The 15,583-nt window shown below is 44.2% G+C and overlaps 1 protein-coding gene across 3 annotated transcripts in view; it reads left to right on the top strand.

The window, feature by feature from the left end:
• LOC109891420 (protein CBFA2T2) overlaps positions 1-12,466 on the top strand; it is an 85,707-nt gene extending 73,241 nt beyond the window's left edge. For 2 of the 3 annotated variants that reach the window (XM_031825677.1, XM_031825678.1), the window contains exons 7-11: positions 3,311-3,396; positions 4,980-5,277; positions 6,586-6,654; positions 6,924-7,114; positions 7,847-12,466. In XM_031825677.1, the coding sequence (XP_031681537.1) occupies positions 3,311-3,396; positions 4,980-5,277; positions 6,586-6,654; positions 6,924-7,114; positions 7,847-8,152 (950 nt within the window). In that variant the 3' untranslated portion in view covers positions 8,153-12,466. The remainder of the gene's footprint in view (positions 1-3,310; positions 3,397-4,979; positions 5,278-6,585; positions 6,655-6,923; positions 7,115-7,846) is intronic. The other variant, XR_004210108.1, reaches the window with a different exon arrangement.
• Positions 12,467-15,583: the final 3,117 nt, after the last annotated feature.

Here is a 15,583-nt window from a genome sequence, read left to right on the forward strand (position 1 = left end):
GAGCGGTCCTTACTATCTGTGATCCTTGGGACGTCCATACCCCATTGAAGTTGACATTTAATATAGTTACGATAAGATTAACGGTTTGGGTTAGGGTAGGGGTTAGCATATGGATGCCCCAAGGATCCCGGATAGCACTAACCTTCGATGAACTGCGTCATGTATTCTCATACAGTTCTTTTTATTTTTTTTTATTTTAAACTAGGCAAGTCAGTTAAGAACAAATTCTTATTTTCAATGACAGCCTAGGAACAGTGACAGAACAACAGATTTGTACCTTGTCAGCTCGGGGGTTTGAACTTGCAACCTTCTGGTTACCACTGCAACCACTAGGCTACTCTGCCGCCCCAGTTCTAGTTAACTAGAACTCACCATGGAAATGGAGGTGACGAAACATGAATCTGGACCCTGACAAGTGACAACCCATACATCAAAACGTATCTATGAAGCACTACTTTGTAACCTGCTATGTTTTGTGTGTGTGTGTCTGAAAACATTTGAATTACAGAGTTTGAGGGAAAAAACCCTTCGCAAAGAGCAAATATAACACAACAGATTTCGCGGGCTTCACTAAAGCCAAAGGACTGTAACATTACCGTTACCGCAGAGTTGGACGTTCGTAGCACGTCACGTACTTTACATTTCAGCATAGCATCCATTATTTGTCACGACACCCAACACCCTACCATGACACTTTACCTAACAGTATATAGCCAGCATGGGCGCAATTTAGGTTTTTGCAGATTATGAGTCAACCCACACATCACTGCTGCACCAAACATCTTAGTTAGATGTCAAATTGCGCAACGAAGATCTCCTCAACAAAATACTTCCAAATTAACGAGAGATTTATTGAGTTCCATTAGAATCATTCAGACTATTTTGAGGAACTGTATACTGCTACGGTGTCTCAAGATGGACAACTTGCCGCTGTTTTCTTGTTTTTCCAAGCAAAGGTCTTTTAAGGGCGTATGCGAGCACGCGGGTTCCGTTAGCCGTTAGGCTTGAGTGTGTGTGTGTGTGTGTGTGTCTGTCTTTTTAGGTTGTCTAATGTGTGTTTTTGTCTCTGAGTGTTTGCGTGTGTGCCCCCACCCCCAGCTCCTCCTAACCAGAGCGGGTGTCAGCTCCACTTAGCCAGGGGGAATCTGTGTGAAGAAGTGGGCCTGCTCCACTCAGCCTGAGCGGCTCCCTGCTGGAATGCTGCTAGCTCCAGACCAGGGGGGGGAGGCCCACTCCTCCCCGACAGTTACCCAGCCAGGGGAGCCCAATGGGGGGCATGGATGAGGAGGAGAGGGGGGTGGTGGTGGTGGTTTTACACTGACAGCTGATCTCCAGATGTGGGGCCGTCTGCTGTGGCTGGGCCGGAGTCTGATTCTCATCAAAAGGCCTTTCTCTTTCTGTCTTTTAATATCTCTTTCTCTAACTTTCATCCCCCCTCTCTCTCTTTCCTGTGTAAAACCTAAACGTTCCACCTCTCTCTCTCTTTCTCTCTGTTTTTTACCTCCTTTTACTCTTTCCTTGTTTTTACGACCCCCCCCACTTGTCTTCAGTAGGATACATCTATTTCTCTCTATCGCTTTGTCTTTTCTAACTGTCTTCATTTCCTCCTTTGAGTTGGCTACTCTTGTGTTTAAGGGAGCGAGATGGTAAAGCCCATCTTGTCACTAAGCTATGATCATGACATAGAATACCGCTGTGAAATCTTTCTCTTGTGTTTAAGGGAGCGAGATGGTAAAGCCCATCTTGTCACTAAGCTATGATCATGACATAGAATACCGCTGTGAAATCTGACCATCCACTGCTTCATTGTGGCATAACTATTACGATTATGGTTCATGTTAATAGACTTTCAAATCCAATTGTATTGGTCACATACACATATTTAGCAGATGTTATTGTGGGTGTAGTGAAATGCTTGTGTTCCTAGCTCCAACATTGCAGTAATATCTAACAATTCACAACAATGCACACAAATAAAAAGTAATAAGATGGTATTAAGAAATATTGAAATATTAGAACGAGCAATGTCAGAGTCCGGAGTATAAATATAAACAGTGCCTTCGAAGTATTCAGGCCCCTTGACTTTTTCCACATTTTGTTAAGTTACAGCCTTAATCTAAAATGGATAAAATAAAATTGTCACCAATCTACACACAATACCCCGTAATGACAAAGCAACATTTTTGCAAATGTATAAAAAATAAAAACAGAAATACCTTATTTACATAAGTATTCAGACCCTTTGCTATGAGACTTGAAATTGAGCTCTAGAGTTCCTCTGTGGAGATCGGAGAACCTTCCAGAAGGACAACCATCTCTGCAGCACTCCACCAATCAGGCCTCTATGGTAGTGTGGCCAGATGGAAGCCACTCCTCAGTAAAAGGAACATGACAGCCTGCTTGGAGTTTGCCAAAAGGCACCTAAAGGACTCTGACCATGAGAAACAAGATTCTCTGGGCTGATGAAACCAACATTGAACTTTTTGGCCTGATTGCCAAGCGTCACGTCTGGAGGAAACCCGGTACCATCCCTACGGTGAAGCATGGTGGTGGCAGCATCATGCTGTGGGGATGTTTTTCAGTGGCAGGGACTGGGAGACTAGTCAGGGTCGAGGAAAAGATGAACAGAGCCTTCCAACAGGACAACGACCTTAAGCACACCGCAAAGACAATGCAGGAGTGGCTTCGGGACAAGTCTCTGAATATCCTTGAGTGGCCCAGCCAGAGTTCAGACTTGAACCCGATCAAACATCTCTGGAGAGACCTAAAAATAGCAGTGCAGCAACGTTCCCCATCCAGTGCAGCAACGTTCCCCATGTTCCCCACCCTGACAGAGCTTGAGAAGATCTGCAGAGAAGAATGGGAGAAACTCCCCAAAAACAAGTGTGCCAAGCTTATAGCGTCATGTCCAAGAAGACTCGAGGCTGTAATCGCTGCAAAAGGTGCTTCAACTAAGTACTGAGTAAAGGGTCTGAATACTTATGTAAATGTTATATTTCAGTTTATTTTATGTGATAAATTAGCAAAAAATCTAAACTGTTTTTGCTTTGTCATTATGGGGTATTGTGTGTAGATTGATGAAGGGGGAAAAACTATTTAATACACTATAGAATAAGGCTTTAACCTAACAAAGTGGAAAAAGTCAAGGGGGTCTGAATACTTTCCAAAGGCACTATATATAGAGTGAGTGTGTGTGTGTGAATGGGATCTATAGACCCCCCTCTTCTCTCTGCCTCACTTCCTGTGATAGTAATTTGTTATGATGGATTCTGTAACATTACGTTCCTCTTTAATTTGTCTTTCTAATCAGGCACTAACGGGGGCTACCGCGAGGAGCCCGTGGACCACAGGCTGACAGACAGAGAGTGGGCCGATGAGTGGAGGCATCTGGATCATGTAAGTACTGCTGCTGACAGCAGCCGTCGCTGCCGACCACTGGCACTACTAGTGCTGTAGTAACTCTTACTGTCTGGCGGAGCCATCGAAGCTTTGTCACACTTGGTGTCCCGTTCACAGTGGCAGACTTTTGTTTAAGGCCATTTTCTGGCAACATCAGAGAGCCATGCATTGAATTGTGTGGCCCAAAGTAGGAGTCCTACCCAATGAAATAAAGCCATGATATCCACTGAGTGTACAAAACATTATGAAAACCTGCTCTTTCTATGACATAGACTGACCATGTGAATCCAGGTGAAACTATGATCCCTTATTGATGTCACTTGTTAAAATCTACTTCAATCAGTGTAGATGAAGGGGAGGATACAGGTTGAAGACACGTTTTTTAACCTTGAGACAATTGAGACATGGATGTGCCATTCAGAGGGTGAATGGGTAAGACAAAAGATTGAACTGAACGGGTTATGGTAGTAGGTGCCAGGTACACCGGTTTGGGTAAAGAACTGCAATGCTGCTGGGTTTTTCACGCTCAACAGGTCAAATCAAAATGTATTGGTCACATACACATGTTTATCAGATGTTATTGCGGGTGCAGCGAAATGCTTCTAAACATTTTCTGGGCGAATAGTGTAAGAAATAATACATTTTTAAAAATACTGCAACGTTTCCTAAGAGCTAGAAGCACGGCAGCCCTCTCTGTCAGCACCAAGAATGGTCCACCACCCAAAGGACAACCAGCCAACATGCAGCCACAACTGTGAGAAGCATTGGAGTCAACATGGGCCAGTATCCCTGTGGAACACCTTCGACACTTTGTAGTGTTCATGCCCCGAATTGAGTCTGTTCTGAGGGCAAAAGTGGGGTGCAACTCAATATCAGGAAGGTGTTTTTAATGTTTTGTTTTGTATAAAGCAAAGGTTTATATATATATCTCTCATTCTCGGCTATATGTGTTGAGACTCATCATGTACTCAGACTAAGACAATTGTAAACTTAATCATTGTTACTGGCCATGCATGTATCTGCAGAAATGGGCTATCAATATTAACATTTAGTTGCACAGTATCTGAGCAGTTTCAAAAAGAAAAACAATTAAGAATCTTAATTGATCTTCCTCTAAATGTCTCTTCTTCCCTCTCTCTCTCCTCTCCCTCGTGTCTCCCTCCCTCTCGTCTCTTTCTACCTCTCCCTCTTGTCTCTCTCTCGTGTCTCCCTCTCGTGTCTCCCTCTCGTCTCTCTCCCTCTCGTCTCTTTCTACCTCTCCCTCTTGTCTCCCTCTCGTGTTTCCCTCTCATCTCTCACTCTCGTCTCTCCCTCTCGTCTCCCTCTCGTGTCTCCCTCTCGTCTCTTTCTCCCTCTCGTCTCTCCCTCTCGTCTCTTTCTCCCTCTCGTCTCTTTCTCCCTCTCGTCTCTCTCTCCCTCTCGTCTCTCTCTCCCTCTCGTCTCTCTCCCTCTCGTCTCTCCCTCTCGTCTCTCCCTCTCGTCTCTCCCTCTCCCTCTCGTCTCTCTCCCTCCCCTCTCTCTCCCTCTCGTCTCTCTCCCTCTCGTCTCTCTCCCTCTCGTCTCTCCCTTTCGTCCCCTAGGTGTTGAACTGCATTGTGGAGATGGTGGAGAAGACGCGTCGGTCGGTGGCTGTGCTGCGGCGCTGTCAGGAGTCGGACCGCGAGGAGCTCAACTACTGGCGGCGGCGCTCCAGCGAGCAGGAAGACCCCCGCAAGGGAGGGGCCGCCACCGTGCCCTCCCCCTTCTCCAAGAACCACAGCCCCCACACAGCAGCCATTCCCGCCCCCTTCTCCAAGACCCACAGCCCCCACACAGCAGCCATTCCCGCCCCCTTCTCCAAGACCAACAGCCCCCACACAACCGAGGGACTCAGCAGTGGTGGGTGGTATTTTATATTTACATTATAACTCTTATCATATCAAATTAAGTTCATTTCTCACCTTAGGATATGTCCTTTTATATACATTTGTTGATCAGGTGTGTATCTTGTCATATGTGAGTCCTGTCGAATCAATCAAGGGATAAGTGATAGCAATTAGTAGTCCCCTTGATGGTGAGCTGCTGAACTGAAGCAACTGTCACCAGCTACTGAGCCCTCACATAGTCACCATATAGGCTGCCATCTTGTGTTCATCTGCAGAACTACACCCATCAACACTACTACTGAGACATTTAGATCTTATACATACAGGACGCTTCCCAAATGGTGCCCTATTCCCTTTGAAATGCAATGCAGTTGACAGGGTTCCATAGGGCTCTGGTCAACAGTAGTGCACTATGTAGGGAATCGGGTGCCATTTGGGATGCAAGCACAGCCTTGCTGGCAGTGTTTATCTCTCAGCGCTCGTCTCTCCGGGGCTTATGCTGCCCCGTGGCCCCCAGACAGGTGCCAGCGCTGCTCTGTCCAGATCGGCCACAGAAGGCCGTACTGTAAGACCCAAATCTGGCTGCCCACAGCCCAGCCGGAGCGCCATCTGTGTGCTCAGCAGTGTGCCTGGCCACAGTGTACACAGCCCAAACGCAGCCTGGGCACCACAGAACCTGGGCATGGGCACCAGGTATTGAGCAGTATAGAGAGAGAAACAGAGAGAGACAGAGAAGAGAGGGAGAGAAAACAGAGGGATGTAGAGAGAGAGAACAGACAGTATATAGCTACAGCTTGGTTGTTGGCCCCTCTGTGGTAGCCATTGTACTCACTATTCAAGCTGCCCGGCTATTCAGTTCAGTTGGACAACTGGGAAAGTTTTAATTTGGTGGGGCTAGCTATTGAGGGAGATTGTACATTTGAAGTAAATAGAGGATGATGCTAATCTAATTCTCTCCCCTCTCTCTCTCTCTCCCCTCTCTCTCTCCCCTCTCTCTCTCCCCCCTCTCTCTCCTCTCTCTCTCTCCCCTCTCTCGCTCCCCTCTCTCTCCCCTCTCTCTCCCCTCTCTCTCTCCCCTCTCTCTCCCCTCTCTCTCCCCTCTTTCTCTCCCCTCTCTCTCTCTCCTCTCTTTCTCCCCTCTCTCACTCCCCTCTCTCTCTCCCCTCTCTCTCCCATCTCTCTCTCTCCTCTCTTTCTCCCCTCTCTTTCTCCCCTCTCTCTTCTCTCTCTCTCTCCTCTCTCTCTCCCCTCTCTCTCCTCTCTCTCCCCTCTCTCCCCTCTCTCTCCTCTCTCTCCTCTCTCTCTTCTTTCCATGCCACAGAATCCCAGAGAGACTTTGCGCCGCGACCAGGCTCAGGCTACGTGCCTGATGAGATCTGGAGAAAAGCTGGTAAGGCATTGTACAACAGTGGTGTGTGTTTCCTTGCTTGTGTGGGTGTGTGGGTGTGTGTGTGTGTGTGTGTCTGCGGGTCTGCGTGTGTCTGTGCGTGTGAGGCTGTGTGTGTGTGTTCTTCGTCTCTCTCCCTCTCTCAATCTCTCTATCACACTAATTAAAAAACATTATTTAACAACATTTTATGTAAAGATCTCTTACAAAGTCTCTACTATATCCTGAACATACCACAACAATATAACCCGCCCCCCTTCTTTCCCACACAGAGGAGGCGGTGAACGAGGTGAAGCGTCAGGCCATGGACGAGGTCCAGAAAGCAGTGGCTGAGGCAGAGCACAAGGCCTTTGAGATGATCACGTCCGAGCGGGCCAAGATGGAGAAGACTCTGTCCGAGGCCAAGAGGAAGGCCACGGAGGACGCCATCCAGGTCATCAATGAGCAGGAGGACTCAAGCGAGGTATGAAGGATATGTTAGTAGATAAGTACATCGCTGTATACACACATACTGTGAAGTGAGAGTCATAGTGAGAGTCATATGAATAATAGTCAAAGCTGCAGGACATGTAGACACTACTGTGGTATTTACCTACCACTCCCCCAGTGAACTTAACTCTGTCCCTGTCCCCCACACACACCTCTCCTCCTATTAGTGAACTTAACTCTGTCCCTGTCCCCCACACACACCTCTCCTCCTATTAGTGAACTTAACTCTGTCCCTGTCCCCCACACACACCTCTCCTCCTATTAGTGAACAAAACTCTGTCCCTGTCCCCCACACACACACACCTCTCCTCCTATTAGTGAACTTAACTCTGTCCCTGTCCCCCACACACACCTCTCCTCCTATTAGTGAACTTAACTCTGTCCCTGTCCCCCACACACACCTCTCCTCCTATTAGTGAACTTAACTCTGTCCCTGTCCCCCACACACACCTCTCCTCCTATTAGTGAACTTATCTCTGTCCCTGTCCCCCCCCCACACACACACACACACCTCTCCTCCTATTAGTGAACTTAACTCTGTCTCTGCCCCACACACACAGATACATACACACACACACCTCTCCTCCTATTAGTGAACTCTCTCCCCCTGCACGTAGTTTACACTACACGTACACAGACGTGCATAGCCATAGTATATTATTTAGTTCTACTAAACTCTCCATCTCCCTCTCTCTCTCCCCCTCAGTGTTGCTGGAACTGTGGTCGCAAGGCCAGCGAGACGTGCAGCGGCTGCAATGCGGCGCGCTACTGCGGCTCCTTCTGCCAGCACAAGGACTGGGAGCGCCACCACCTCATCTGCAGCCCCGGCCTGCAGACCCAGCCCAAGCCCGTGTCCGCCATCACAGCTGCCAGGGCCGCTGTTACCGCAGGAGCCAAGGCCCCCGAGAGCGTCCCAACCACTGCCAGCCCCGGGGGGGAGAAGGGGTCGGTCGCCTCTCCTTCCTCCACCCCATCCACTCCCACGTTAATGCTAGAGACCAATGGGCAGTAAAAGCCAGGACTAGGATCAGTGATACTGATCCTCAAGATGGCCTCACTTCCCATTTTCCTTCCATTCTGTTGTTCCTGACTGTTAAAATGGACACCAGGACCTTATGCCCCAAAATGGCTTCCTTTCTTTGTTTCCCTTTCCTCTTGAACTGCTGACGGTGCAAGGTGCTGGTTTCCATTGTTCCATCATTTGGCTGTCACCCGTCGGGTATCTTTAGGTTAGCGTTTGTCTCTTCAGGTTCTAAAGGTATCTAGGTTAGCGTTTGTCTCTTCAGGTTCTAAAGGTATCTAGGTTAGCGTTTGTCTCTTCAGGTTCTAAAGGTATCTGGGTTAGCAGTTGGCTATTTAGGTTCTAAAGGTATCTAGGTTAGCAGTTGGCTATTTAGGTTCTAAAGGTATCTAGGTTAGCAGTTGGCTATTTACGTTCTAAAGGTATCTAGGTTAGCAGTTGGCTATTTAGGTTCTAAAGGTATCTAGGTTAGCAGTTGGCTATTTAGGTTCTAAAGGTATCTAGGTTAGCAGTTGGCTATTTAGGTTCTAAAGGTATCTAGGTTAGCAGTTGGCTATTTAGGTTCTAAAGGTATCTTTAAGTTAGCGGTTGCGAGGGAGAGGAGACAAGGGAAGAAAGCTGTTTTTAAGACATGACCCTCAGCTCTGGACACCAACCTTAATTTAGCCAAGGAAGTGACATCATGGACAGGAAGTGATGTCACAGACATTGAGTGAGCGGAGGAGGAAATGAGGTCACTGATGTCACCAGTCATGTTACACAGAAAGAGGACAGATTGCTTTGGTGATGGTGGGCAGAAGACAGACTCATCTGCTTTGGGACTTGGAGGATCCATCTTCAACAGTTGGACAAACAGACAATCTACCTGACAGATGGACACTTGTTTCGCTTCATCCAAAATCTCAATCCCCAGTAGAGTTGAGACAACTGAGGACGGACTTCAATCCCCAGATTTTTTTTTAAGGGGACAGTGGGGGGGGGGGTATGAGTTTTGGAATGGTCTTTTATACCCACGAGGGTGAGTGATGATCGAAGTACTCACTGCATATTTCCTAGTTTACCATTTTCTACAGAAAAGAGGGTTATGGGTCGGTGTTGACAGTGTAATAAACAGTACCAGATCTACAGAAAAGAGGGTTATGGGTCGGTGTTGACAGCGTAATAAACAGTACCAGATCTACAGAAAAGAGGGTTATGGGTCGGTGTTGACAGTGTAATAAACAGTACCAGATCTACAGAAAAGAGGGTTATGGGTCGGTGTTGACAGTGTAATAAACAGTACCAGATCTACAGAAAAGAGGGTTATGGGTCGGTGTTGACAGTGTAATAAACAGTACCAGAGCTACAGAAAAGAGGGTTATGGGTCGGTGTTGACAGCGTAATAAACAGTACCAGATCTACAGAAAAGAGGGTTATGGGTCGGTGTTGACAGTGTAATAAACAGTACCAGATCTACAGAAAAGAGGGTTATGGGTCGGTGTTGACAGTGTAATAAACAGTACCAGCTCTAGAGCATCTCATGTCTGGAAATACATTTTGGAGGTGACATGATCGCGAAGTCACCGCTACAATCCTGTTTGTATGTACAGTATAGCTGTCCTACTTTTCTTGCTATTCGTCGAAAGTTATTCGTCAGGTTCCTCTTTTGAGTGTGTACAGTTGAAGTAGGAAGTTTACATACACCTTAGCCAAATACATTTAAACTCAGTTTTTCACAATTCCTGACATTTAATCACAGTAAAAATTCCCTGTCTTAGGTCAGTTAGGATCACCACTTTATTTGAAGAATGTGGAATGTCAGAATAATAGTAGAGAATTTTTTATTTCAGCTTTTATTTCTTTCATCACATTCCCAGTGGGTCAGAGGTTTACATACACTAAATCAGCATTTGGTAGCATTGCCTTTAAATTGTTTAACTTGGGTCAAACTTGGGTGAATTTTGGCCAATTCCTCCTGACAGAGCTGGTGTAACTGAGTCCGGTTTGTAGGCCTATTTACTCGCAAACGCTTTTTAAGTTCTGCCCATAGATTTTCTATAGGATTGAGATCAGGGCTTTGTGATGGCCACTCCAATACCTTGACATTGTTGTCCTTAAGCCATTTTGTCACAGCTTTGGAAATATGCTTGGAGTCAATGTCCATTTGGAAGACTCATTTGCAACCAAGCTTTAACTTCCTGACTGATGTCTTGAGATGTTGCTTCAATATAACCATAATTTGTATTCCTCATGTAACCATCTATTTTGTGAAGTGCACCAGTCTCTCCTGCAGCAAAGCACCCCCGCAACATGATGCTGCCACCCCCGTGCTTTACGGTTGGGATGGTGTTCTTCGGCTTGCAATCCTCCCCCTTTTTCCTCCAAAAATAACAATGGTCATAATGGCCAAACAGTTATATTTTTGTTTCATCAGACCAGAGGACATTTCTCCAAAAAGTACCATCTTTGTCCCCATGTGCAGTTGCAAACTGTAGTCTGGCTTTTTATGACCGTTTTGGAGCAGTGACTTATGTTGATATAGGACTCGTTTTACTGTGGATACAGATACTTTTGTACCTGTTTCCTCCAGCATCTTCACAAGGTCCCTTGCTGTTGTTCTGGGATTGATTTGCACTTTTCGCACCAAAGTACGTTAATCTCTAGGAGACAGGACGTGTCTCCTTCCTGAGCGGTATGACGGCTGCGTGGTCCCATAATGTTTATACTTGCGTACTATTGTTTGTACAGATGAATGTGGTACCTTCAGGCGTTTGGATATTGCTCCCAAGGATGAAACAGACTTGTGGAGGTCTACCATTTTCTTTCTGAGGTCTTGGCTGATTTCCTTTGATTTTTCCATGATGTCAAGCAAAGAGGGACTGAGTTTGAAGGTAGGCCTTGAAATACATCCACAGGTACACCTCCAATTGACTCAAATTATGTCAATTAGCCTATCATAAGCTTCTAAAGCCATGACATCATTTTCTGGAATTTTCCAAGCTGTTTAAAGGCACAGTCAACTTAGTGTATGTAAACTTCTGACCCACTGGAATTGTGATACAGTGAAATAATCTGTCTGTAAACAATTGTTGGATAAATGACTTGTGTCATGCACAAAGTAGATGTCCTAACCGACTTGCCAAAACTATAGTTTGGTAACAAGAAATGTGTGGAGTGGTTGAAAAACGAGTTTTAATAACTCTAACCTAAGTGTATGTAAACTTACAACTTCAACTTTATGTACGCTTGTGTCAAAACTGTCGTTCCACCGCTCGACATTGTAAAATAAAGCATTATGACTAATTTCAGAGCAATATAAAAATACAAAGTGTTCAGGTATTTACAAGCTGTTATGCATCACCAAAGTTTTCAATCGCTAAACAAGTGTGTCATTGCCTGTAACTGTCCGTTGTTGTACACAGAATAAATATACAGAAACACTTGTCTTGTTCTATGATGCGTATATCAATTATCTTCATTATCAGCCATCCAGCCACACCCAGAGTTACAGAATACAAATGGAAGATCGTAAGATAGTATAAAGATGAAAATGCACAACAGCAAAGTTGTACAGACGTTCGGCCGTTTGCAGTCGTCTCCCACAGCATTGCTGAGCTTCATGGCTCCTGTTGTACTTTAGAGCTGTGAGGTTTGCACCGGTTTTCCATCATAAAATACTGTAGGAGCTACAGTAAAATCAAGTGCAACTATGCAATTGTATTCCCATGTTGCTCAGTTGATAGAGTGTGGTGTTTGCAACACCAGGGTTGTGGGTTTGATTTCCATGGGGGACCAGTACAGGAAAGTATGAAAATGTATGCACTCGTTATTCTAAGTTGCTCTAGATAAGAGCTCCAGCGAAATGACAAAAACATTTGATTAATTTATTTCTCTAGGGCATTTATTGACAATTCATTAATACAAAATGAATAACCCAAAGATATAGGAGGTATAGAATAAAGATACATAAAGATAGTAACGTATTTAAGGAGCCTATTGTTTTTTGCTTTCCTCTTTAAATCTGGGAAAAGTTCAACATATTGAGTGTCTTTTCTTGCCCTCTCTCTGAATCTCAGATCTGGTTTATTATATATATACTTTATCAGCATTAGATGAAGTCAAGCATTTAGGGAGGATCCTTTCGCTAATTTAATATCTGTTGATTGTTACCATGGAGATGATTCTGGTGTTGTTCATTGTAAGATTATTAGAAAGAATGTCTTTATTTTGTGAGCCACATCTTTTGTTTTCAGGCATAACTTCACATGAAAATACATTTTAGAATGAAGTATAATATCGAAATAAAGACAACCTTACTGAAATGTCTAACCTTGTGGTCTTTTATCAGAAATATAGTTAACTTAGTGTAGCAGCGTTTCATATTAATAGCACGTTTTGCATTTGTTTTCCTTAGAGTTGACCACGTTCCTAGATAGAGGACCACAGAGACAGGAGTAATGCACCCACACACACACACCTCTTAGGTTCAAATTCTTTACCATGTGTTCATATTCCAAGTCTGCACTACTATAAAAAATAAAGTATAATTCAATTCGTATCAGCATTACAGTGATTGAAATGTAACGGTAACAGTCACGCGTTAGCAGAGACATTCACGGTCAACTCTGCATATGTTGGGTCAACATTTCTATCGCACTATAACTACCGAGGTAATGTTATGTCGATGAATGCTAAAACCCAAAAAAGTTTCAAGCTTTCCCTATACCTTCTTTAAAGGAGCAGGTATGCAAACACTGCAGGTGGTAAACATCATTTCTTAAGTCATGTATTCTGCTAGTCTATAGAACCCTGGTTTAAACCTATAGATTCAGAATGCTTACCAACAGTGAAAAACAAGTGTTGTGTACTAGAGACAAGTGACAAAAATGGATTTAGTATATTTGATATCATAATTGTATTTTCTAGCATATAGAATCCAGGGTACTGAGGAGCACTCCTTTTTCTCCCCAATTGGTAGGTACAGTCTTGTCCCATTGCTGCAACTCCCGTACAGACTCAGGAGAGGCGAAGGTCAAGAGCCATCAAATCAAATCAAAAATGTATTTGATTTGAAGAGCCATGCATCCTCTGAAACACGACCCTGCCAAGCCGCACTGCTTCTTGAGACACCGCTCTCTTAACCTGGAAGCCAGCCGCACCAATGTGTCAGAGGAAACACCGTACACCTGGAGACCATGTCAGTGTGCATGCAACCGGCCAGCCACAGGGGTAGAGCATGATAGGACAAGGACATCAAACCCAACCCCTAACCCGGACAACGATGGGCCATTTATACGCCGCCTCATGGGTCTCCTGGTTGCGGCCGGCTATGACACAGCCCGGGATCAAACCCAGATCTGTAGCGACGGATCAAGCACTGCAATGCAGTGCCTTAGACCACTGCACCACTCGGGATGCCCGAGGAGCTCTCCTGCAAGCCAACTAATACAGCCTACATCGGTGATAATCAAATGGCAGCCCACGGTCCACATCCAGACCATGAGACCATGAAATGTGGTCTGTCTTACTTATCATTTTGAGGATGGTATGTATCCATTATTCATTTACCACATTGTTAAAATGACCCAGCCATTGAGTTATACAAAGAGATAATGCCGTACATTTTGGTTATGATTCAATTCTAGGTAGAAGTGAACCAAGAAATAACATAAAATACATTAAAAGGTTGTATGAAGTAACTTCAGTCTAATCGAATGTAACCTTATAGAAATAAGTGAGTCAAACATCCATTTCTCGCTCACAAATTCTTTGTTCCACATCTTTGTTGCTAGGCAATTGCAAGGCCATGTAGGCTTAATATGAGTGCTGCAAGATTGGCTTCAATTTATCTTAACTCCATCAATGCCGTTGGCTTATATACAGTATCCACACCTATTAGAGTCTGTTGGGTTTTATACAGTATCCACACCTATTAGAGTCTGTTGGGTTACATACAGTATCCACACCTATTAGAGTCTGTTGGGTTATATACAGTATCCACACCTATTAGAGTCTGTTGGGTTATATAGAGTATCCACACCTATTAGAGTCTGTTGGGTTTTATACAGTATCCACACCTATTAGAGTCTGTTGGGTTATATACAGTATCCACACCTATTAGAGTCTGTTGGGTTTTATACAGTATCCACACCTATTAGAGTCTGTTGGGTTATATACAGTATCCACACCTATTAGAGTATGTTGGTTATATACAGTATCCACACCTATTAGAGTATGTTGGTTTATATACAGTATCCACACCTATTAGAGCCTGTATATCTTGGTAATTCAGTGAAACATTGATCCACTCACTATAAAATATGAAAGATGCACCTTTAGTGAAAAGGTACAAAATGACAATGGAAGAATCGAGGCCCTTTCTCCTGAGAATCAATTATTTGGAAAATGTTCATTCTTTGCATTATGCATAGCAGAATAAGAAGTCTGCTTTGCATCTCTGAGTTCCATACATATTTACTAGTCCTTGATATTGACTGTGATCAGGGATTCATATGCAAAGATGGAGGTCAACACGTTGATGGGGTACTTTATGACAATACCATAGTACACCAGCAGGTGGTGGTAAATCACTTCCACACAATTCAATCCACAGTAGATAGGTTTGGGACAATTCCATTTCAACACAGTTCAAGGAAAATTTATTTAAATTCAGTTCATTGAAGATTTTGACAGTTGTTTTCAATTATGATATGACTTGTTTTTTTGTTGCATAAAATAGTCCAACAATACAAACATATGGTACAGTAATATACTGTATATGCATGCAAATTTATGAAGTTGATTTCTTAGGGATAGTTGGAGATTGATGTAATGTCATATAAAAATACTATCTCAAAACCCCTTCCAACCCCACCTTCCCTTCTTACTCAAAACAGATATGAAATGTTTTAAGTAAGAAGGGAACATATATGATATGTTTTGAGTAAGAAGGGAACAGATATACAGTGCCTTGCGAAAGTATTCGGCCCCCTTGAACTTTGCGACCTTTTGCCACATTTCAGGCCTCAAACATAAAGATATAAAACTGTATTTTTTTGGTGAAGAATCAACAACAAGTGGGACACAATCATGAAGTGGAACGACATTTATTGGATATTTCAAACTTTTTTAACAAATCAAAAACTGAAGAATGTCTACGTGTTGTTGGCAAACTTAATGATAGTGTTGGAGTCTAGCACTCACCCCTGAGGAGCCCCCGTGTTGAGGGTCAACATGATGGATATGTTTTTGCCTACCCTCACCACCTGGAGGCGACCCGTCAGGAAGTCCAGGATCCAGTTGCAGAGAGAGGTGTTCAGTCCCAGGGTCCTTGAAGGGCACTATGGTGTTGAACGCAAAGCTGTAATAAATTAACAGCATTCTCACGTAGGTGTTCCTTTTGTCCATGTGGGAAAGGGCAGTGTGGAGTCCAATAGCAATGGT

The sequence above is a fragment of the Oncorhynchus kisutch genome, linkage group LG5, assembly GCF_002021735.2.
Source record: "Oncorhynchus kisutch isolate 150728-3 linkage group LG5, Okis_V2, whole genome shotgun sequence".
Classification (NCBI taxonomy): Eukaryota; Metazoa; Chordata; class Actinopteri; order Salmoniformes; family Salmonidae; genus Oncorhynchus; species Oncorhynchus kisutch.